The 23,537-nt window shown below is 41.1% G+C and overlaps 1 protein-coding gene across 2 annotated transcripts in view; it reads right to left on the bottom strand.

The window, feature by feature from the left end:
- Positions 1-727: 727 nt before the first annotated feature.
- The window catches only part of LOC308100912 (myoferlin-like), a 41,541-nt gene continuing 18,731 nt past the window's right edge, over positions 728-23,537 (bottom strand). For both annotated transcript variants that reach the window (XM_080450093.1, XM_080450094.1), the window contains 24 exons: positions 20,391-20,478; positions 17,911-17,988; positions 17,602-17,783; positions 17,014-17,172; positions 14,317-14,418; positions 11,478-11,639; positions 11,203-11,368; positions 10,994-11,058; positions 10,876-10,890; positions 10,694-10,792; positions 10,457-10,585; positions 10,058-10,213; positions 9,377-9,468; positions 8,902-9,072; positions 7,997-8,145; positions 7,115-7,254; positions 6,879-6,967; positions 6,693-6,788; positions 6,459-6,600; positions 5,914-6,013; positions 5,624-5,820; positions 3,482-3,591; positions 3,188-3,335; positions 728-2,488 (listed from right to left, as the gene is read on the bottom strand). In XM_080450093.1, the coding sequence (XP_080306219.1) occupies positions 2,450-2,488; positions 3,188-3,335; positions 3,482-3,591; positions 5,624-5,820; positions 5,914-6,013; positions 6,459-6,600; positions 6,693-6,788; positions 6,879-6,967; positions 7,115-7,254; positions 7,997-8,145; positions 8,902-9,072; positions 9,377-9,468; positions 10,058-10,213; positions 10,457-10,585; positions 10,694-10,792; positions 10,876-10,890; positions 10,994-11,058; positions 11,203-11,368; positions 11,478-11,639; positions 14,317-14,418; positions 17,014-17,172; positions 17,602-17,783; positions 17,911-17,988; positions 20,391-20,478 (2,874 nt within the window). In that variant the 3' untranslated portion in view covers positions 728-2,449. The remainder of the gene's footprint in view (positions 2,489-3,187; positions 3,336-3,481; positions 3,592-5,623; positions 5,821-5,913; positions 6,014-6,458; positions 6,601-6,692; positions 6,789-6,878; positions 6,968-7,114; positions 7,255-7,996; positions 8,146-8,901; positions 9,073-9,376; positions 9,469-10,057; positions 10,214-10,456; positions 10,586-10,693; positions 10,793-10,875; positions 10,891-10,993; positions 11,059-11,202; positions 11,369-11,477; positions 11,640-14,316; positions 14,419-17,013; positions 17,173-17,601; positions 17,784-17,910; positions 17,989-20,390; positions 20,479-23,537) is intronic.

The raw sequence follows: 23,537 nt of genomic DNA, 5'->3' as shown, positions 1-23,537 counted from the left end.
ACCAGGTCTATGAAAACAAGGCCCTGCTATTTGAAAATAGCCAATCTAAAAGCTCACAGATGCGACGCGTTGTGAGCTTGTAGATCTGCTATTATCCAAAAAGATTTTTTATTTTTTTTTAACATTTTACATTACATTTTAAGTTAACATGAGGGTCTTTGGAAAATTACTTATTAAAATATTTAAATACAATATTGTATAACCACTAGGTTTAAAAATTAGGAAGCAAGCCCGAAATAAGCAACCACCCTTTAAAACAAGACCCCAAAAAACGCAACCCGCCACTGCCAATATTTACAAGCAACTTTACAGATAAAGAAGCCCAAAGTCGCTTACAATAAGCGGACATGGCAACCCTGCTGCTGAATCTTCCTTCGAGTTTCCGGCAGACTAGACGCCCGTCGGCGCATTGCTGCCCCCCACTGTTGGTGTTGGGTACTGCCCATTGTTCAGTGGTTCTCAAACAGTTTGGTATGCATTTAGATTTAGGCGGACGGACCCCCATAACTCTGACTTACAGGGTCATGTCATGTGTTACAATTACATCTGATCATTTTTTCCCCTGGTTAGAATTAGATCCAATAGACCTACTGTATGTCTATATATCTAAACAAAATAACAGCCACTACTTATACCATAGATATCTCTGCAAACTGCAGTGCATTCCCATTCACTTAAAAAAAAAATCATCCACGCCATATGAAAAATAATTTAAAAAAAGAAACAATTACAAATTAAAATGTTTATTAAAATGATTGTCATTATAAATATAGGCAAGCGGCAATTAACAGGGTCTAAGAGCACAGAATAAAAATTATGAGAAGGTCATGACTTTCAGAAGATGAAGAAATGAAAGTGGGGGGGGACACAAAGAATGTTGGTTGTTCACAGTTGAGATTTGAACTCAAAACCCTACATGCGTGCAGTGAAAATAGGCAATCTACAAGCTCACGAGTCAATGTAGATCGGCTATTTTTTTTCTTCTTTCAAAATAGTAAAAATGGCCACGCGCTCCCATTATGACAACGGAGGGGGTTTAAAAAATGACGACAGGGGAATATATGAAAAAAAAGAACGCTACTTTTCACATCGGTAGGTGAGTAACGAGACATCAAAGATAACACTTAATTTGTCCGGAATTCTCCTTTAAGGCATAAGCAATCAATTTGTCCATACACAGACAAATGTGTTTGAATTTTTTTATTTTGTTTTCACATAACTATGTGTTGATTATTTTGATCATAAGACCCATACTGAATGTCTGACTCCAGTTTCTCTTCAGAATATTTATGACACTGATTAGTAGTGGTTCTCAAACTTTTTATTTGCAAGGACCCCCTTAACTCTGAGAGTCTACAAATGGAACAAAAATGTGGAATGGAATTTGGTTCCATTTGTACACTCTCAGAGTTAGAGACCTATAATGGTCCATTTGGTCCAACCTCAAGGATCCCTGAAGGTCCCTCAACCCACTTTGAGGACCACAGCACTAGTAGTATACTATGACTAGCTGTTTCTGGTAATATGTGTACGTCCATGGCAAAAATAGAACTTTGACAAATTTCCACCACAAGCCAGCATGGTGATGAACCCTGGGCATAAGGCACAAGGCAAGATAGGGGCCTCAGTGTCTTAATGCAATTAAAGAGACATCTCAAATCTACACTCAATATACAGTAGGTCAACACAACTATTGAGAAAAATCACACATTTTTCACGAAATCCTTACCCATTGGTTTAAACACCGGTAAACAAACAGTCATTTATCTGCAATGCGAGAGTGCGGTCTAACCAACACCAACTCATGACTCCTGAATCGCTGCCCTCCACACACTCCTATCGAACATCAGGGTCTTGAGCTCTACAGTGTTATATGTTGTATGAAGATAAAGTGCATTTAAGTATAAAATGATGCAACATGCATAAATTGGCAATTTAGGGCAAGTCTGAGCTGGAATTCAGTGGGAAATACATTTTGACTCTATAACATACAGATCAGAATGTATAGGCCAATACATAAAGTTGCTTATAGCATCACGATCAATTGACGTGCATTTTGGCTGAAACTTTGGCCCCACCTGAGCAAGTTTGGTCATTTTGGTCTTACAATTGCTGAGACCCAGCAGATACTTAGGGACAGAAGAGTAATCCTTACAAAACCAATAGGGAAGGGCTCCAGCACCTTCAGTGCTTGGACCCAATAATGAATGACACTGTTTCTAAATTTCTGAAATGTTATCAAAACAAAGTACTAAGATAGTGAAATGCATGTTATACAAATAGTGCAAAAAAAAAAAAGACAGCAATGATTATATCTGAGAGAAAATACCAGCCAATGCACACTGGAGGCTGAGAAAACATTGTTGCATATTTCCACGGGAGACAGTGGGAGTCTAATGAAGACTCATGATCCCACAGAAAAAACAGCTTCTCTGTAGCGCAGTGCTCCTCATGAGTATGGTTTCACAATCTTCATTGAGATGTAGTTCTGGGGATCAAAGAATGAATTTAATTCAATAGTTACATATTTACTACTATTGCAGCCTTCATCTGAGAGCACCACTTGAACAAGCTCAGTGAAAGGACTGGACACACGATTTACTGATGCTAAACGACAGTCAAATATGTCTTCAGTGGTGTAAAGTAACTAGGTACATTTACCCAAGTACTGTACTTAAGTACAATTTTGAGGTACTTTTACTTTACTTGAGTATTTCCAATTGTCTATACTTTTACTTTTACTCCACTACATCTCAGAGGCAAATATTGTACTTTTACTCCACTACAATTATTTGAAAACTTTAGTTACTAGTTACTTTGCAGATATAAATTATTATATTATAAAATATACATTAACCACTTTAGCCCTATTTTATACCTAGGCTATTTGAAAATAGCCGATCTACAAGCTCACATCGCGACGCGTTGTGAGCTTGTAGATCTGCTATTTTCAAACATTTTTGTACTTTTACTTTTGGTACTTTAAGTACATTTTGATACCAATACTTTTGTTCTTTTACTCAAGTACATTTTGAATTCGGGACTTTTACTTGTAACAGAGTACTTCTACATTGCAGCATTGATACTTTTACTTACAGTAAGTGAAACATTTGAGTACTTTTCCCACCACTGTATGTGTTACAGAATAATACGTGTAAATACTGTATATGATAATATTTGATCTTACGGGAAGAGAGTAGAACATGATCCCAAGGAACAAGAGAACCAGCAGGAGGATAATCCCAATGAGGAAGATCCACTTGAATCTTCTCCAGACTATGAATCTCATGGTCTTAAACGGACTCGTGAACCAGAAGAACGACGTGTCGGGACGGCTGGTGAACAGAAACACAGTGGAGGGGAAATATTCAGACGTACTATTGTGAACAATTACTAACAGTTACACAGTTACACCTATAAGTGCTTCGGTACAACATTTTACACTTTAATTGTAATTGGTTTAATGAGTCGAGTGCCTTACTTGGGAGGGTCCAGCCTGGGGTTCATGTTGGGCTCATCTCTGCCCTTCCCAGCTGGCCGTTCTTCCATCTCCTTCTCCTCCACTATTTCCAAGGTCATCTCCACTTTTCCCTGTGATACATGCACAAACAGACAGTGTCACATACACAAACTAAATGAAGACACTAATGGTACCAATAGGGGTTGACACTAACGGTTGCCCGACCCCCCCCCCGTGGCAAGTAAATGAAACGTTCGGGCAAGTTTGCCTTCAGGTTGCTCAACGGGTAAGTGCGTTTGAGTGGGGAAGCAACCGCCTTTAGTTCGCTATAAACACAACATGAGACACTTGAACGTGGCTAGAGCGTTCACACATACACACACACACACACACACACACACACACACACACACACACACACACACACACACACACACACACACACACACACACACACACACACACACACACACACACACACACACACACACACACACACACAGTGCTGTCGGGTGAGCTCTGGAGAAAACAGGGTAGAGGACAGAGTACAGCAACTTGCAATGGGCCTGGTCTTCAAGATACTTAAGACTATACAGAGAATGTACCTGTCAAACTACTTCAATAAAGTAATAAGAAACAAACAGGCACAACACCAGAGGGAGCTCCACTGATCTCGTTCAACCCAGATTCGGCACAAACATGGCGTTGAATTGGTGGGCTATGCCACCAAAATGTGGAATGCCCGACCAACAGAAGTGTGACGCCTTACCTCTTTCAAAACCGCCATAAAAGAGCACCTGTCTGCAATTTGTAACTGGTCCCTTTAAAGTCTAAGCTTAACACCAGAAATGACCCCCCCCCACCAACTGTTTACTGTACATAAACGTTTTATTGCTACTAGTGTTGATTATGTCTTGTATATTATTGTATATTGTTGTATGTCTTTAAATGTCTCGATGAATTGAATACACAGGACCACAATGGAAAAAAGCCCTAATACTGGAGGTTATCCTTTTAGCATCATTGTATAATTGTACCACTGTACTATTTGCAAACTGTTAAAGTAATCAATCAATCAAACAAACAACTCATCTGCCATCTCACAAAGTGTTGAAGACACTGACAAGTCTCACACAGCTGACTCCTGCCGCTGTGCGCTGTGTGCACTCTGCTGTCAGTGCTCAATCTTGCACTTTCCTGCCTCTGTCTTTGGTGGAAAGACCACTTTAAATGATAAGCCCTTGCAAGTGGGCAGTCAACACTTTATTGAAGAACACAACACGGCTTTTCATTGAGGCAACCCGGTAGGATGAAAGCAGGAATGGACAGCAAACTTGGCAATTAAGGAAACGTTTCAAGCATGCAAGTAGAAAGTAAGAAATAAGAGTAAAAATTTTACATAACGTTTTATAATGGACGATTTACTTTTCGGCAAGTGTGGACATGACCTTTGGGCAAGTAGAAAGTGACCGGTACTCCTTGCCCCACAGGCAGAGGCCTCAGGGACCTTAGTGTCAAACCCTGCAATACGCAGTCAAATCCTGAGTGTTGATTAAACTGAGAGAATAAAACCCTTTCAGGGACGTTTTCTGTTTTTTTTTATAGTGTACCTGTAACCCTTTTAGACCGGGAACGCATCTGTGTCATTTTTAGATTTCTCTGGCTATTCAAAAATAGCAGATATACAAGCTCATAGCGCGGCACCGAGTGCCGCGCTACGAGCTTGTAGATCTCTGAAAATGTGTGCAAATCTTTGAATATATACAGTATATTTTTTAACTCAAATCTTTGCTTTTGCAGAAAAAACTTATGTTTCTATAATCAGTAGTTCTCAAACTTTTTCATGTCAAGGGCCCCCAAAATTATATTTGAGCACCGACCCCCATCCCAAAAGATTTTGTTCCAGGAACCCCCCATTAGCAAAGATTTGAGTAAAAAAGGGCTTTAAAAAATAAATATTTATATTCGTAAGATTTTATAAGATTCTTATAAGATTTGCTAAAATGTTCACGATTTTTCAAAAATAGCAGATCTACAAGCTCTTAACGCGGCACTCGGTGCCGCGCTATGAGCTTGTATATCTGCTGTTTTTGAATAGCCCAAAGAAATCTAAAAATGACACTGATTGTTCCCGGTTTGAATGGGTTAACACTCTTAACTTACGCCAAGCACAGGTTTCCCATCCTGCTCGATCACACACGGCCACCAGCCTCGTACAGACTTCTGGGAGAACAGAGAGTTGGACTGTGGTACTTTGCTGACAGCCGAGCCCGACGCCATTCCTGGTAACATCTTCAGGCTGCACTTCTCTGGGCTTTTGGCAGGAGGAATGAGATGGAGAAGGTCCAGCTCAACTGCTCCTGTATCAGAGATATGGGCAGATCATGTACTCAGATGCAATAGTTATGGTATCTCCCTTTGTCCACTTTATAGTTTCGATGATGAATCCTTACCTAAGTAGTCATCCAGGGAGAATTTGTCATTGTCCCATACCTGGATGATCAACTTAGGAGGTCTCCTGGATTCAGTTTTATCCAGATTCCAAAAATGGTCCTGTAAAAACAAAGTCCACATTTTTCTCAGATCAGTCATGGACAAATATTGTATTTACTACACCATAAAAAGTCTTAACCCATTAAGACCTGAGGCCGATTCTACAAAATGTCTTCTAAATCCTAACAGTTTTTTGAAAAAACTTTGTCATTACTATGTCAGTGGTTCTCAAACCTTTTCATGTCAAGGGCCTCATGTATTTGGCCACGGACCCCCATCTCAAAATATTTTGTACCAGGGCCCCCCCCAGAAGCAAAAATTTGAGTTACAAAAGTTCAAATCAGCTTTTGAATGGAAACCAATGGCTTCCTCAAAACGTTTTCAAATAACCTAATGCTTTGAGTCGTACTCAATGGACTGAACGTGCCATACGACTGGTATGGTACTTTAAAGTCTTGAAGAAGATTCACTCAGCACTGAGCTCCTGCTCTATGATCATCCTTACTTTATGTGAGAAAAGACAGAGCTGTTCAGCAGGCAGGTAGTCAAACTCAAAGACGAATCTCCAGTTGAAGTTTCCATCACCGTCCAGGGACCTGTAGTGAACATCCGTCTTCTGCTTGTCATCTTCCTTGCCATCCATCCATCTGGTAAACACAGCACAGACATCTTTTATTCAGTGTGACTGTGTATGAATGAACAGAATTTGTGTAAAAAGTCACACAAGTCACCAAAGTACCCTTTAACATAGATGTCACTCATATCTTCTCCGGTTATGCTTTTTTCATCAAGTATGACATCGGTGGTGTTCCACACGATGGCCCGCAAGCTGTACCTGTTTCGAACATACAATCATGTTTAAATCCTCGACACGTCACAGAACCTTATTTCTGTTTTAACTTTGATTGTGTCATTGGAATCCTACTTCTTGGCTTTGCGTGGGGTGATGACAGCCGCAGGTCCAGGTGAGCCCATGCACTTTGGGAAGACGTCCACCCACATCTGAATTCGGCCCTACATACGTACGTATGTGACACAAGCCATTATCAACATGATTGATCATCATCTGGAATTTCCTTCAGGATCATTAAAGTATCCATCTGTCTATATGTACACCTATATACATTACATAATGCAGTTTAACTCCAGTGTGTTGTTAACCTGGGACAGAGTGGGCTGGTACGAGCTGGTCAGTTTCCTAGTTTCCACATGTTCTGGTACCAAGCCCTGGGTTCTGAGAACATGCAGGGCCAGCCTTTCTCTGGCTGGGCCTAAATGCTGGTGGATCTCCGTGGTAGCTTCTGTACACAGAACAGGGGGTCAGACACAAAAACAACACACTGTGTAAGTCAAGGGTCTCTCTGCCTCAAGACATTTGTTTTCCGTTTAAATTTTCTTCCGCAGTACCTCATTGTTTGTTATTATATTCTGTCAGCTCTCCATTTTGAATGTTAAACCACTTTCTAGAAGTGTTATCATAAGTGCTATATAAATAGTGATTGCAAAGTGATTGCAACAGACCAACTGGAGGTTTATATCAATGCATTGAGTGGAGAAAATCTAAGATCAGCATAATGTATTAACCCATTCAAACCGGGAACGCATCTGTGTAACCATTTTATCCATATTTTATGCTTTAGCTATTCAAAAATAGCAGATATACAAGCTCATCTGCTATTTTTGAAAAATCGTAAACATTTGTGCAAATATTTCAATGAATATATATATATTTTTTAAGGGAACATTTGTAACTCAAATCTTTGCTTCTGGGGGTCCCTGGAACAACATATTTTGAGATCGGGGTCCGCGAAAATATAATTTTGGGGGTCCTTGACATGAAAAAGTTTGAGAACCACTGATATAGAAACATATATATTTTTAAAAAACTGCAGGATTTAGAAGACATTCTCAGGAATCCTCAGAAGCAAAGATTTGAAGCTCGTAGCGCGTATGAGCTTGTATATCTGCTATTTTTGAATAGCCAAAGAAATCTAAAAATGACACAGATTCTTTCCCGGTCTAAATGTGTTAAAATGAAAGTACCAAAGTCCTGCAGGCTGTATTGTTTCCCTGCAAAGGACAGTGAGCTGCCGTCTGCCTCTGTGCGTGGAGCCGGGATGCCTCTCAGCCTGGACAAGTTCTGCAGGATCTGAGACGGCTTCAGCTGGTCTCTCCATCGGTTGGTCCCTGAGCTGAAACACATCCATGCATTTGAAAATCTCTGACCTTGTGATTATAGGAAAAATACTGTACTCCAAGTCCTATAACCCGTGATCTATAAGCCTAGCCATAGTAGTCGTCCATAGCATCTAACTGCATGTTTGAGGTGTCGCAATATCCTATTTTAAGGGACACCTGCCAGCCAATGAGAAACAAGTGTTTTTGGTGGCTATGGTATGAATTACTTAGAATATATTTCCTACATTATATAGGATTATATGATTGGCTGGACAATGAAGGGGTCTAGTTCATCTTTCCTCCGACGGCATATTACCTGTGTGTCTGAGTGTGCGTTTGGCTGCCAGTTTGGAGGTTTGCAAGTAAAGTAGACTTTTTAGAGTAGACACAGACAGTGAATTTAAACTTACGCCTGTGACTTCCCCAGTTGTGTTTATTTAGTTGAGCTCTGTTTTGTTAGAGCGCCTTTTGTACATACAGTACGCCAAACTGAACGGAAGATGGCATGAGGCATATGGAGGCATAGGATGGAGTTGGCTGGTGAAGCTAAGAGATATAAGAAGTATATTAAATGATGCAACGCCTGTCTCTTGTTCAAAGCCAGACATTGTGCAATTGGGTCATATCCAAATGTGTGTTTCCAGTCTATAATTAAACCCTTGACGCTGTGCAAGTTCATCTGTATTGAATTAATGTGTAAAAGGACCAGGGATCAGTGTTTGAGAGACTACACACATGCACATAAAGATACACCAACAGTATCTACTCACATGCAGTAAGACTGTGGCAGGCCACAATAAGAGCTGAACCGAGAAAAAAGTCTATTCTCCAGGTCGATGACGGTCTCCCCAATTTTGTCATCACGGCTCAGTAAGTCATAGTCATACACGGCGACCTTTAGATCCTTGTCTTGAGGCAGGAAGCAGGACAGCTCAAACACCCTGGACAAAAAAGGAAGACATCAAGTTTTTTCGTAAATTAGTGCCCTAAGTGATCACCCTACAGCGTCGAACAAGAGCATCAAAAGTAGCAGATCCACAAGCTCAAAACACGGCGCGAAGCGACGTGTTTTGAGCTTGTAGATCTGCTACTTTCGCTACTTTTGAATTTGAATCCTGAAGACATGAAAAGTAACAGTTTTGAAAATATGAGGTTTCCATTCGATAGAGACAATATGTTATACGTATGGCAACAATAAAAAATCTGTACAGAACGTATCACATCACTGAAACGTCACCGTCTCACCTGCCAACCTCTGGATTGAGGGTGTTTGGTTTGTAGTTATCTCTGTCATCCACTGTTTTCCTTCCCAAAGTAATCTTAATGTAGGGGTCACACTGAAATCAGGACAAAGCAAAGGACATACTGACATATTTTTGTTTTCAAAATCACATGCCGATGGTATAGTGTCAACCTGTGTTTTTCTATTATAATACAGCTGTCTGAGCCGATCTCAAAACTGTAAAAAGTCAGACATGCACTTTTATTTGGAGGAATATTATAGACAATAAGTCATGCTATATAATCTAATCACATCTGTACTACTGGAATGTTAAATGAAACTGGCCCAGACAGGCAAACTGGCCCAGACAGGCAAATAGTAGAATAACTTTATTGGAAAAAGCGTAGAAAAACAACAAACCAATCTAAACAATTTGCTATGGACAGTAATTATTATACATGTGAATAACTTGGAAACACAGAAAATCTAATGGAGACAAGGTGATAGTCTGGATCAAGGAACCTCTAGTATTTGTATATTTGCTATCTTTTCTATGTGTGATGGTCAGTATTTATTCCTACAGGTGCATACCTACTTGAAAACACAGAACATCTGATAGACAGACTGGTAGAATAGTCTGGATCAAGGAGAGGGGTAGATGTTCATTTTCATATTTCAACGACAACTTTAGATACAAGCCGTACCATTCCGTTGTTGTCTTTGGGCTGCAGGTCAACGCAGCGCACCACGTAGATTCTGACCACACACTCTTGAGGCGCACTCTCAGGCAGTTCTATGAACTGACGGGGAGGAGCAGGCACACCTGGGTCATCAGACAGGGGGTAGATCTTGAATGAGCCCTGAAATAAAAAGAAAAGAGTGACAGGTCAGCAACAGTAATAAACACCAGCAGTTCATAAGAAGCACCACCAGAGGGCAGACCAATGCCAGGAACAGCAGCTGTACACAGGCAGTTAAGCACTTTATAATGTGCATTACATTCACCCAGTCACACACACACTGGTACTTCCAGTCCATGTCTTTATCTGAGATACAACGTGCACAAGATCTGTCAGTTTCCTACAAAATGCATCCTTCATCACCTTAAACTCTCCAACCACTGAGGGGTCATCCTCATCTTCTTCAGTCTTTCCTCGCTGGAGTTTAAAGGTGCTGCAGAAATCAGTCAGACCCTGGAAGTCTGGGACCTCCTCTAGCTCACAGTCATACACCTGGGAAACACACGCACGCACACACACAAATAAAAAAGAAGTGGTTTCATGGGAACACAGCACAGTCTGGCGTACTACATTTGGAGAACTGTGATGTCTTGTCTTCACCTGTAAGGTATCGTATCCTTTTTTGAGGTAAGGTCCACACTTCTCCTGCTCGCCAATGGAGGCGTAGAATTTACTCCACCAGTCTACTGCCTCGTCCTCCTATAAGATGGAAAGTAAGTTAGAGTATACTTTGTTTTTAGTTTGGTTTAGTTTGCTTATAAGTATCTGTATATATATCTCACCTTTTCTTCCTGCATCTGCACAGAGGGGAGAAAACGGATGATACTTGTTAATAAGGGATTAGGGAAAAGATCAACCTTTGGTTAAGATCTGCCTCTATGTGACAGGTGCATTATTTACCTCAAGTTTTAGAACGGCTCTGTCCTCAATGTCAATGACGACATCCCCCTGGGACATCATGGCCACTACCGAGTCCAAAGAAAAGAGGAAATTATGAATATTGTATGCATCCAGTGTGTTTGCGTGTGCTTGCATGCAAACAGTACATGCTTTATGTATCACGGTGTGTCCGGCTTACAGTCAATATGCATCAGTCAGAGCATACATACCTCTAGCAGACATGACGACATCACTCTTGATGCGATACGGGTCACAGCGGTACGACTCCAGGGAGTCGATGGTGCACTGACCCACAGTGGGTTTCCTGCCGAAGGGTCGATGGTCTATTACCTTCAGCACAATGGGAGGGGTGTACATCTCCTCTTTAGGCAGGAGCTACGTGCAGAGGAAAGACTCTGTGAGGGGATACACTGAATATCTAGATGTGTAAAACAGTAAATACCACTGTACGACAGGTTCAACACATGCTGAGGGCCATTAGTACCACTTTGAGGAGCAGCACAGATCCAGGGAAGTTGGGGTTCTTCTTGAAGTTCCTGATGACAGCGGTTTGAACAATCTCACCGCCGCATTCCACTATCAAACTTGGAGAGGAAACCGTGGCCAGTTGATAGGTCTTCATGTTCCTCAAACCCCAAGTCAAGATCTGGACACACGCACGCGCACACACACACACACACACACACACACACACACACACACACACACACACACACACACACACACACACACACACACACACACACACACACACACACACACACACACACACACACACACACACACACACAGAGGCAGGTTAGAGGAATGTAATAAAACAGGGCCATGGGGGTTAGATAAACGAGAGACAGGCACAGAGCATAAAAGGGACAGTGATTTGAATCTTTTTTATTTATAGCTCTAGCTGTCTGATAGCTTAGGGTTGGGCTGGACTTGTCTGGTCATGTAGTGTGTAGCAAAACAAGTTAACAGGCTATCTGGGCTGTGGCTGGTTTGTGTCATGGAGATATAAAAGAAATGGAGGTAGCACTGAAACATGGCTGGTCATTAGCGGTGTGCCGATATATCGTCCCGCGATATATCGCGATACGTTTTCGTGAAGATATGTATTGTTTTGACGTATATTTTTCTTTTTTTGCAATAATAATAATGCTTTTCCCCCCCCCCCCATATATTTTCATAAGCTTTTTGCCCTCCCATATATTTTCATAATAAAAAAGTGCCATATATCGTATCGATATCGTGAGCCCAATATCGTGTATCGTATCGTGAAATTTATCGGCACACCCCTACTGGTCATTCATTGCAATGGAACTTTCTCACCCAGTACATGCACCCTTCTTCTAGGTGTTAGGACACATAAAGCTCAATACTGTCCATGCATGCTCTGAGGGGCCGACGTCACAGATTGCCATGGAGCGAGCCCATCAGAGTATGAGCCACGTACGAGCAAACTGCAAACGAGCAGTGTTGGGGGGCTATGTATGTCACAGTGCGTTTACCTGTAATAAGCTGCCTGGAACGCAGTGTTGATTTCGTTGACTAAAACTATGACGACATTTTTTCACTGACAAAAACTAAATAAAAACTAAATAAAAACTAAGCTATGATGACTAAAACGAAGACTAAATATATTTCGTCAACAAATAAAAACTAGACTAAAATGTTAGTGAGGGACGAGTGGAGAAGAGATCCAGTAGAAGTCATTTTCTGTTTGGTTGCGCTATGAAAATAGCAGATCTACAAGCTCACAACGCGTCACAGCGCGACGCGTTGTGAGCTTGTAAATCTGCTATTTGCAGAACCAAGTGCCAAACCAAGTGTAAAATCAGCCATTACGGGCGTCCGCTGGCCTAGCGGTCCAGGCGCATACCACAAAAGCTGGTAATCCAGCATGACAGCGTGTCGCGGGTTCGACTCCCGTTCCCGACGACCTTTGCTGTATGTCTCCCCCCCATCCCTCTCCACATTTCCTGTCAGCCTACTGTCCTGTCCAAATAAAGGCATAAAAGCCCCCAAAAAATCTGCCATTACGACGCAACCAACCAAATGTAAAATCAGCCATTACAACGCCATCAAGGCACCGCCAAAATACATTTTAGTCGACTAAATCAACTGTAGATTTAGTCGACTATAATCTTATGATATTTAGTCGACTAAAACTAGACAAAAACATTGCAGATGACTAAATAAAACTAAATGGAATTTTATTCAAGAGACTATGACTAAAGCTAAATAAAAATTTGCTGTCAAAATCAACACAGCTGGAACGTACCAAATATTGATCCTTAGTTGGACAGTGAAGTTTTAAACTAGCAGTTTTAGATGTAAAATTAATCAAGATTGAGCAATTCCATGGCATATTTCTTGCCTAAAATGTATATACCATTTACTGGCAAGTTGTCAAAGACGGGCACTGAGTATCGGTGTTTCTCCTCCCCGCATGTGAGCTCTCCTACTGCCAGCGACCGCTGGGTTGACCTGTCTAGAGCCCCTGCTTTAACTCAGCTTTGTGTGCATTCATTCCTGCCCCATTCATTCCAGTATTTAACCCTTTAAGACTGGGAACGCATCTGTGTCATTTTAAGATTTCTTTGGCTATATAAAAATAGCAGATATACAAGCTCATAGCGCGGCACAGTGCCGTGCTACGAGCTTGTAGATCTGCTATTTTTTTCAAAAAATCGTGAATATGTGTGCAAATCTTTAGTTTGAATATACTTTTTTAAGTTTTTAACTCAAATCTTTACTCCTGGGGATTTTACAAATGTCTTCTAAATCCTAACAGTTTTGTTTTCCTAAAGTTTTTTTTTTTACTTATGTTGCTATATTATCAATGGTTTTCAAACTTTTTTCATGTCAAGGACCCCCAAAATAATATGTATTTGTCGGCGGACCCCCTCCCATCTAAAAATATTTTGTTCCAGGGACCCCCAGAAGCAAAGATTTGAGTTAAGAATGTATATAAAAGATTTGCACAAATTTTCACGATTTTTCAAAAAATAGCTGATATACAAGCTCATAGCGCGGCACTCGGTGCCGTGCTATGAGCTTGTAGATCTGCTATTTTTGAATAGCCAAAGAAATCTTAAAATGACACACATGCGTTCCCTTCCTGGTCTTAATGGGTTAAGCGCCATGTTTTTAAAACGCATATATGCAGACTTCACGGTATCTTCATAATAGTATTAGACAGCTGTGCTTTCCTCTGGCGTTCTATGGGAAAATGCCTTTTAGGGCCCAGATGCAGAGTTGGCCACTTGGCTAACTTTTGCCTCAGCCAGCCCTCCTGGTCTTGGTGGCTTGGGTTTGGTGTACTGTACCTCGATAGCAGTAAGCTGCACCACAGGTCTGATGCCCTGAGGAACCATGAACAGGTTCTCTCCCCGCCTGGGAGGGACCAGGGGCAGGTCTCCTTCAGTCACCTGGAGGTCAAGCATCAGAGTGTTAGCGCCTCTCCACAGTATTAGATTCACAATTCTGTCATTTTAGATTCAGACTGAAGCTCAACTTTAGCTCAGTCTTGTTTTTATAAAATTGAAGAAGCATCATTTGGTCTTTTATTGATTGATTGATTGATTGAATACTTTATTAGCTAGAAATGTTCCACTGCACGTGGTACAGTAAGACATTAACTTGAAAGAGAGAGATGCAAAAACTCATCAGACGAATAGTTAGTCTGTTAGTCTGTAAGTCTGTAATAGTTAGACGTTAAGGCTAAAAGGAACACAAAAAAGTCAAATACAAACACTATGAGTACAAAGGAGAAAAGGGAAAAAAGGCGACAGTGAATGAACCGTCTTTCGACCTTGTGGTCAACTGATAGATCAGGGGCTGGTTTCAGGCCAGTTTTGAAAGAAACCAGTGTTTCACAATTTCACATCCTTTAATGCAGGGGTTTTCACTGGTTGAGAACCAGGAACCACCACCCTGACTAAAGCTGGCCTTACACTACAGGTTTTTTAAATATTAAACGATTTTGAAATCTGGTAGCATCACACACTACAGGATAATCTTAAAAGATTATTTTATCAGATAATCTTAAAGGCATCACACACTACAGGATTCTATCCAGATTCTCGGGCTTGCCCGAACACAGCAATAATAAATAATAAATAATAAACAATATCATCGCTGTCTGGCAGAAACCAGCTAACAATTTTTTTTTCATAAATCAATGCAATTGAACACCCTTTACGTCTGTGTGATGGTTAAACACATTGAACCAATGAAAAGTATTAAAAAGCACTTCTGACAAAACCTAAAATCTATGTAGTGTTTTCTGAGACCAATGTGACAAGAAATGAGAAATGAGAATTTCTCTCGCTAGTTCTACTGAAACTGCAACTCCGTGAACCCCTCTTTGCAGAAGTTATTGTAATATATAAAGTCCTGCTTCTTATTGTAGGCCTACATAAGCAGTGTCATGAAGCATCAGGGCATTAATTCACGCGTTGTGATGCATAGTGAGCTTGGAGATCCATTGTCAGCTGTTCTTATCAATGATGGAGAAAACCTCCTAACTGCACTTGAGCTGGATTTGGGTAACGTGGTGATAATATAATGACACATGCAGTATCTGACAATATATAAAGTCACAATACCAACTTTGATGAGGCAGTATTGCTTTGTTTGGAAAATATAAGGTTTTCTTCATTTCCAGATAAATATATATTGTTTTTTTGGAGTAAGCTGGTTTCTGCCCGACAGCAGAGATATAATGAAAGGCTAATTTAAGAAATTGATAGTTCAAAAATGTACTGGAACTCCAAGAGTCAAGACAGAACGCCTTACAAGACATATATTGGCCTACATTTGTGATACAGAGAATGAATCAAAATGTAAGCTAATAGGTGGCATAATAAACTGTAAACGAGCAGTTTTCCCCCCCTTTCCATTTGTGAATAGTAATACAGTTATGGAATAACATACTTTTATTCTCATTATTATTACCCCCTTCTGCCAGACGTAGGCTACAACATCACATTATTAAGCATGATTCATCATAGGATTGCTTTGCAGATCTACAAGCTCACAACGCAGCGCAGATTGAATATATTCGGGGCGCAACACCGTTATAGGTCGAAGCATAAATTCGTCGTTACTGGATCAATTGCAGCTGCTACTTGTGCAGAGAGACAGACTGCTTGAGATCGCTAAACATTTAATCTACTGCTAGTTAGCAAGAGAAATGACACACTATCCGAAAGTATAAAGAGGATATGTTACGTCTCATCAATGCAAAGACGTTGTGTTTCATCGGCTAAGTTGGCTAAGTTTTGGCTGCTTTTAAGCCAAGGAATATAATTTTAGACGGCACCACAAGATGAAGCATGGAATGGTACCAGGCAAGTGGAGTCTCATTTTCTGGCTCGAACCTTGCCAGCATGAAAATACTACTGTCACAGACATACTTTGCCCTGTACATATTCAGGTATGCCAGCATGAAAATACTACTGTCACAGAGATACGTAGTTACAAAAGGTAAAATGCTAACTCTGGGAATTCTGCCTGACAACTCATCCAGAACTTCACTGTGTGCATGATCAGGGACCACATGCAATACTTCCACAGACCACCAGTGGTCCACGGACCACGGGTTGACAACCCCTGCTTTAATGGGGGTGTCAGGGCATTCCACATTTTGGTGGCAGAGTAGTAGTAGTTATAGTTATATATAGTTATAGCAAACATTTGAGTGTTGTAAATGTCTTGCTGTAGCTGATATTCCCCACTCATTTACAATTTAGGCATTTAGCAGACGCTGTGTGCCGGCACAAGTCTTGGAAGTGCCGACTGCCAAGAGAACAATGTAGTGCCTTGAAGAAGCTTGGATACCAGGTAAGCAATCTGTCTAAACAGCATGGTATCTAAATCACATTAGCCTATTAACATTTGTGTTAGAGAAAAAAAAAGATAACAAAACAAGAGAACAAGTTACCAACATACTGTACAGGTATATCTGCAAACTAGCATCAAGAAGGAAAACAAGGGGAGTGAAGTGCTAGGGGATGAGGTACCTTGTCCTTTAGTAGGAGCTCAGCGGCCACAAGGATTTCCCCGGCACCACGGCCTTTCCTGGTGACGGGGAACCACAGCAGCTTGGGCGTGACCGCCACGCTGGGGTTCAGCTTCACTACAGGAGGGCAGGTACAGCAACCCATGGGCTCATCTTTACCCTGGACAAGACAAGACAAGATAAGATAAACCCTGGAGCTCCAGTTTAAAGATGGTCTTTATTGTTACGTCTTGTGTACTTAAAGAGTCAAATCTATTTTTGTCGGCTCCTCAGACATTGTAGCAGCATTAGTAATAGTAATAAAAACAATAATAAAAGCAAATCAAACGTAGGGGGGTTAACACCCCTACGTTGCGTTAGCGTTTCCAAAGCTTATTTTTCTTTTGTCTGGCAAGTTTGTTTATGTGTCTGAGTGTCCGGTGGACAAAGGTCTTTAGCAGTCTACTGCCAGTGGTCTTATGGCTGTGAAGCTGCTTTCCATGTGAAATCATCTTAAACAGTCCCTGGTTGGGGACTGCAACAGGCAGTAATTCTCAAAGAATAATTCACTTCATATACTGTAGTTCTCTAAATGATTGAACTCGCATACCACTTGATCGCTGTCATACAGCTCCAGAACCACATCAGGAGGGTGGTGGGCGATGGCCTGTGGGTCTCCATAGATTTGAACGTCCTCAAAGATCAGTGTCTGATCCCAGGTGGGGTTCAGAGAAGCTTTTATGATCTCAGTGGTCTTACTGACATGCAGAAATGACACATGGGCGTAGGGATCTGGGGAAGACCAGCATAATATGGTTATACGTGTGACCTGGGATGTGTGTGAAAAAAGCCTTACTTCGTATTGCTTCTTTTCACTGTATGACTGACAAACTGACCGTTTTCATTGCTTTATTTTTACCTGAGAAACTGTCCTTGTCCATGGCACAGAGATTCCTGGCCTGATACACGTATACTCTCAGATGATACATGTATGACCCTGAAGGGAGATGATGTGTATCAGCATATTAAAACGTAATTACCACTTATTCAATAAACATATTAATCGAAACAGAAATATTACCAACAAATCAAATCTTGAAGACTTGAACTAGAAAAAGCGCTCCTCGGAGCACAGGTCTCCGCCAGGTCAGGTAGGTTATTGTGGGCCAGCAATGTTGGGAATTCGTCAATACAGCAATGTTGGGAATTCGTCAATCAGGATGGAATATGAAAAATTGGACGGATCCGTCTTGATCACTTGACTATAGAGATAATGTGTACCGATTTGCGTGATGTTTGTAGGAGTAATATAGACATTTTCTTTTGTGCAAAAATCGGCCTCCTGGTGGCGCTATAATAGGGCAATGTTAAAAGGGTGGCATTTGTTCCTCAACATAGTGTGAATGTGCGAGCAAAGTTTCACCACAATCGGACACTGCGTTCATGATTTGCGGCATTTTGTTCTAAACGGGCCACTTCTGCAAACTTTAGATATCAAATTCAATCTTAGCCAATCAGGATGGAATATGAAAAATCAAACAGATCCGTGTTGATCACATGACTATAGAGATCATGTGTACCGATTTGCGTGAAATTTGGATAAAATCTGAAGGAGTAACATTAAAACAAGGGAACCAGGGGACCTGGTACTGCCAGACCCCTAGTGGTTGAAATCTGAATGGCCGGAAATCTGAATGGTTTCTAAACTACGTCACGCTAAGCTTGGCCAATCAAAAAGAGGGACATGTAAGAAAATGTTTTCGTCCATATATGGACGAAAACGATAGCAAATGGGGACCGACAAAGCCTCATGTAGGCCTGACAAAAATGTTTTACATAAGTCGGCCTGGTTTAGCACCACCATGAGGCTGATTTGGAAATGTTCAAGTGGCATTTCTTCCTCGACCTAGCGGGAATATGCGTTAAAAAAATCACATAAATTGCACACTGTGTCCATGATTTGAGGCATTTTGTTCAAAACGGAGCACTCCTGCAAACTTTTGAAGCCAATCTTAGTCAATCAGGATGGAATATGAAAAATCGGAAAGACCTGTTTCGTTTAATGAATAGAGATACTATGTACCGATTTGTGTGATGTTTGGACAAAATCTGTAGAGCTGAATTCCAATACCGAAAATCTCGGCCACTCGCTCACTCCCACTCGGTCACTCCAACTTGAACACCGGCCTTTCTCTCCGTGCATGCCTCAATGCACGGGCTACTATAAATGACTATGACAAAGATTATGTTTAAAATAATGTATTGTATTTATTTATGTGGACTGAATATGATGTAATTCAGACTTAGACATACTCTGTTATATACAGTGGCAAAGCAGCATGCACTGCAGTGCCGTGCGGGACTGCTGCGGGGGGTGGGGGTGGGGTTCTGGGGACTTTACGAGCAAAAAGAGGGACGGTAATTCCATTTATAAATGTAAGTTTGCGCATCCTGGCGCTTCATTCCTACTTCAGAAATAAATGGCTTTGCACAACATTAACTATAAAAATAACGATGTGACCATCCATATTGAGGAATTATCTATTCTTCTGTTCTGTATACCTGCATATTATTCTATGCATGTATTTTTTTCATCCACGCCTCTGGTTTCAGTGATCCAGCTGTATGAGACGTCATAAGTGATTGCGGAATTTACCGTCGCTTTGAAATGACGCTAGCGAGTGCATTCCGATCCTGTGAGGCCAACCGGTCGACCACTCCGTCCTCGCAAATAATCCTCTCCTCCTCGCAGGGGCGGGGCTTAGGCACGAGTGGAGGAAGCGAGGAGAGTGAGCGAGTGACCGAGTTTGGGGGATTGGAATTTAGCTTACGAGTACTGTCAAAAAATGTGTTTTGCAAGAATCGGCCTCCTGGTGGCACTATAACAGGCACATGTGAAAGATTTGGGGCAGAGGTTCTGCTCTGCCATCCAGGGAGTGTGTGTGCACAGTTTCGCTGCGATCAAGCCAACGGTGAGATTAGCTGTATTAGCTGTGAAGATTAGCTGTTCAGACGGACGGACGGACGGACGGACGGACGGACGGACGGACAGACAGACAGGGTGCAAAACATAGTCTCAGCCATGCCTTCAGCCTGGTGGAGATAATGAACCAGTGTCGAGCTTGTCTATACAGTTACACTATGACAGCCTACCAAAATGATGTTGTTGCTTTTATTTATTTTATTTTTTCCTTCTGTTTGTGTTGAAATGTGTTATAAAATACATAAAAGCTATACATAAATCATAAAAAAGAAGACTTGATACACTGCTAAATAGCAAGGTCTGCGAATTTAATTGTATCTTAATTTAGGGTCAGCCTTCCTGGAAGGAAGTGGAGTGACGTCAGACTTGTTTAATCAGTGCCAGTGAAATGGCATGGAACTGGTGTGAATACTTACGGTCAAAGTGACAGGAAACTGTGGGCGTGTTGGCACGGGATAGCTTGGCTGCATCTTTTTTACTGGCCTTCTCATCAACATCAACCCCCTTTGAATACACAAATAGAGCAACGCTTTAACAAAACACTTTCCATCAAACAGCCATGACAAAAATCACACAAAGTACAAAATCACTCAGGACATGGCTCTTAATGCAATGTGAGCAGAACAGAAGCGCCCTTCCTGAGTTAAGAGGTCTATACTTGATCGCCTCCTTTTTTCCCTCTACTAAAAATCTCTTTGCTAAAAATAGCCACAATTCACAAGCTCACAGCGCGTTACAACAGCGATTTTCACCACGTTTGCCTATTTTTTTTTCTATATTTACAGAGCACATTTAAAACAATAGCGTTGAACTAAAGTGCTGTACACTCAGTAAAAAATACTAACAATACTAAGAGAAAAACAATAAAAGAGGGGGTGTGGGGTAAAGGGTAAAAACACAACAGAAGTATGAACCAGAGATAAAGCGACAGCAAAAACACACAGTATAGACACATCGCCTATCGGAAACATCGACTCTCAGTCGATGATCAAAAGCCAAGGAGAACAAGTGAGTTTTCAAACGTGATTTCAGAGGTGGACGGTAACGGAGCAAATTTACTTGAGTACTGTACTTAAAGGGGTATTTCACTTTCAAAAAAACTTTGCGTCATTTTATCATCTACTCATGCTTTTATGAGCCCCCCAGACCGTTTTTAAGTTGCTTGATTCATTATTTAGATATTTGATATTCATTTTATCAGACACCTTCCTATACAAACCCATTATAACTTCAAACTCCATTTTTAACATGTTAGATTCATCAAAAACACCCGTCCTTTTTTCTGGTGACTCTCCCTGCCCTCCTAATACGCCAGGGGCCGTGTTTTTTCATTTATTTTTAATATATTTTTTTGAAAATTAAAAAAAGTAAATACAATAAAAGAATAAAATTAAATAAATGAAAAAAGTAATCGAAAAACACGACCCCCTCGCACATTAGGAGGGCAGGGTGAGTCACCAGAACCAAGAACGGGTGTTTTTGATGAATCTAACATGTTAAAAATGGAGTTTGAAGTTATAATGGGTTTGTATAGGAAGGGGGCGTGTCTGATAAAATGAATATCAAATATCTAAATAATGAATCACGCAACTTAAAAACGGTCTGGGGGGCTCACAAAAGCCTGAGTAGACTATAAAATGACCGAAAGTTTTTTTGAAAGTGAAATATCCCTTTAAGTACATATTCTGAGGATCTGTACTTTACTTGAGTGTTAGATGTCTTTGATACTTATTACTCTTACTCGAGTACATTTCCAAGACAAATATTTAACTTTTATTCGAGTACATTTCAAGGAAGGCTTTAAAGTACTCGTTACTTTTAGGTAACGGGCGCACACGGCCGAACGATGGGGGAAAAAAGCGCTGAAATCTGTCGCGGACAGAAAAAAGCATCCACATGTGCTCCACTCTAGTCTGTGTCAGTCCAGGCTGCAGGCAGAACGGTGTGTGTGTGTGTGTGTGTGTGTGTGTGTGTGTGTGTGTGTGTGTGTGTGTGTGTGTGTGTGGCTGTGCGCGCTCGCGTTTGTGTGTCAGTGCGTGCGACACACACACACACACACACACACACACACACACACACACACACACACACACACACACACACACACACACACACACACACACACACACACACACACACACACACACACAACACACTCACTCCACATTTATCGCTCACGTTATAGACTGCTCACAATATTGCCTCGCCAAAAAAACAAATCCCTCATAATATGGGGTCGTGGTATAAAAACGTTTGAGAACCCCAGTGACATATGGTGCGCTGTGCGCGCGCTAGGCACGCATACAACACCCGTACCCTAAAACATCTTCCCGCGACTATGCCAGACCCCTGCTTGGGGGTTGTGGTCAGTGCATGCAATCATACAGAGATATTCACTTTCAAGTAATGAATGGTTATTATTAAAGATGGGTCTTACATTCAGTCATCAAATCAATTTCTCTAGGCCTACTTTAAGTGGTCTAATCGGTGAAATTGTACCCATCATTGTCCAATGCTAGTACAGCAAGCTTGATAAAAGTATCAAACTCACACAAAAAGCTTTGTTGTAAACCCTTTCCAGTGAAAGTGTATAGAATGTTTATTTTGCAATGTTGACATTGACAATGCAATGCAATGTTGGCAGCCCTGCAAAAAGTGAGGACTTGAGGTGGGGGGCTCCGAGTGTGGGGGGCTCCAACAAACAAGAACAGACAAGAATGATGAGAGTAATAAGCCACACCCTCGGACCTAAGTGTCATCTGGTTTGAAAGAAAACAGATCTTCAGTTCAGATCTGATCTCCACAGAGCCAGGTGTTCAGGTCAACACAAGCAGTAAATACATTTAACATAAATACCTTGCCCTCAAGGCCCTCATATCTCATGAACTTTCCCACAACTGCTTATGGAGAGAGGATAATGTTTTGCATATTTGAGTTAATTGAAATGTTCACATCTCAGAATTATTCGACACTGTTCAGAAATCTGGTGCTCTTGCCCTTGATAGTCCACGGTCATAGTAAGTGTGTGAACGCATGTATTACATGTTGTGTAATTTATAAATAGTATTTTTGTTGCTTTATTGTAGTTCTTAAACTTTGGGGCATATTGCTTACAAAGAGGACTATTCAATTTATACATTTTCTTATAACTTGTATGCCTAATTAAGAGGAGGCAATATCAATAAGTCTTTGATTGTGTTTATTGCACAATCTGTCTTCATATGCAGATCTATTGTTATAATAATACCAACATTCTCTCTCTCTCTCTCTCTCTCTCTCTCACACACACACACACAGACACAAGACAGACATGTGCAGATTCTATAAGCAAAAAGAACGATGAAGGTACATTGTTCTTATCAAGATAATATTTCACCGGAAGGGGGAAAAAATAGTTACTCCACTGGGCCCTCTACAGATCTGGTCAATGGAATGTTTCTATTGACCAGATTTTTCAAGCCGAAAAGTGTATTTTAGACGTGAGGTGGGGGGCTCCGAGTGTGGGGGGCTCCAGCAAACAAGAACGTAATTGAGAGTAATAAGCCAAACCCTCTGACCTAAGT

The sequence above is a fragment of the Gymnoscopelus braueri genome (assembly GCF_963280865.1).
Source record: "Gymnoscopelus braueri genome assembly, chromosome: 14".
NCBI classification, from domain to species: Eukaryota; Metazoa; Chordata; class Actinopteri; order Myctophiformes; family Myctophidae; genus Gymnoscopelus; species Gymnoscopelus braueri.
The sequence above is the reverse complement of the archived record's forward strand: the minus strand, read 5'-3'. Positions and strand labels throughout refer to the sequence as shown.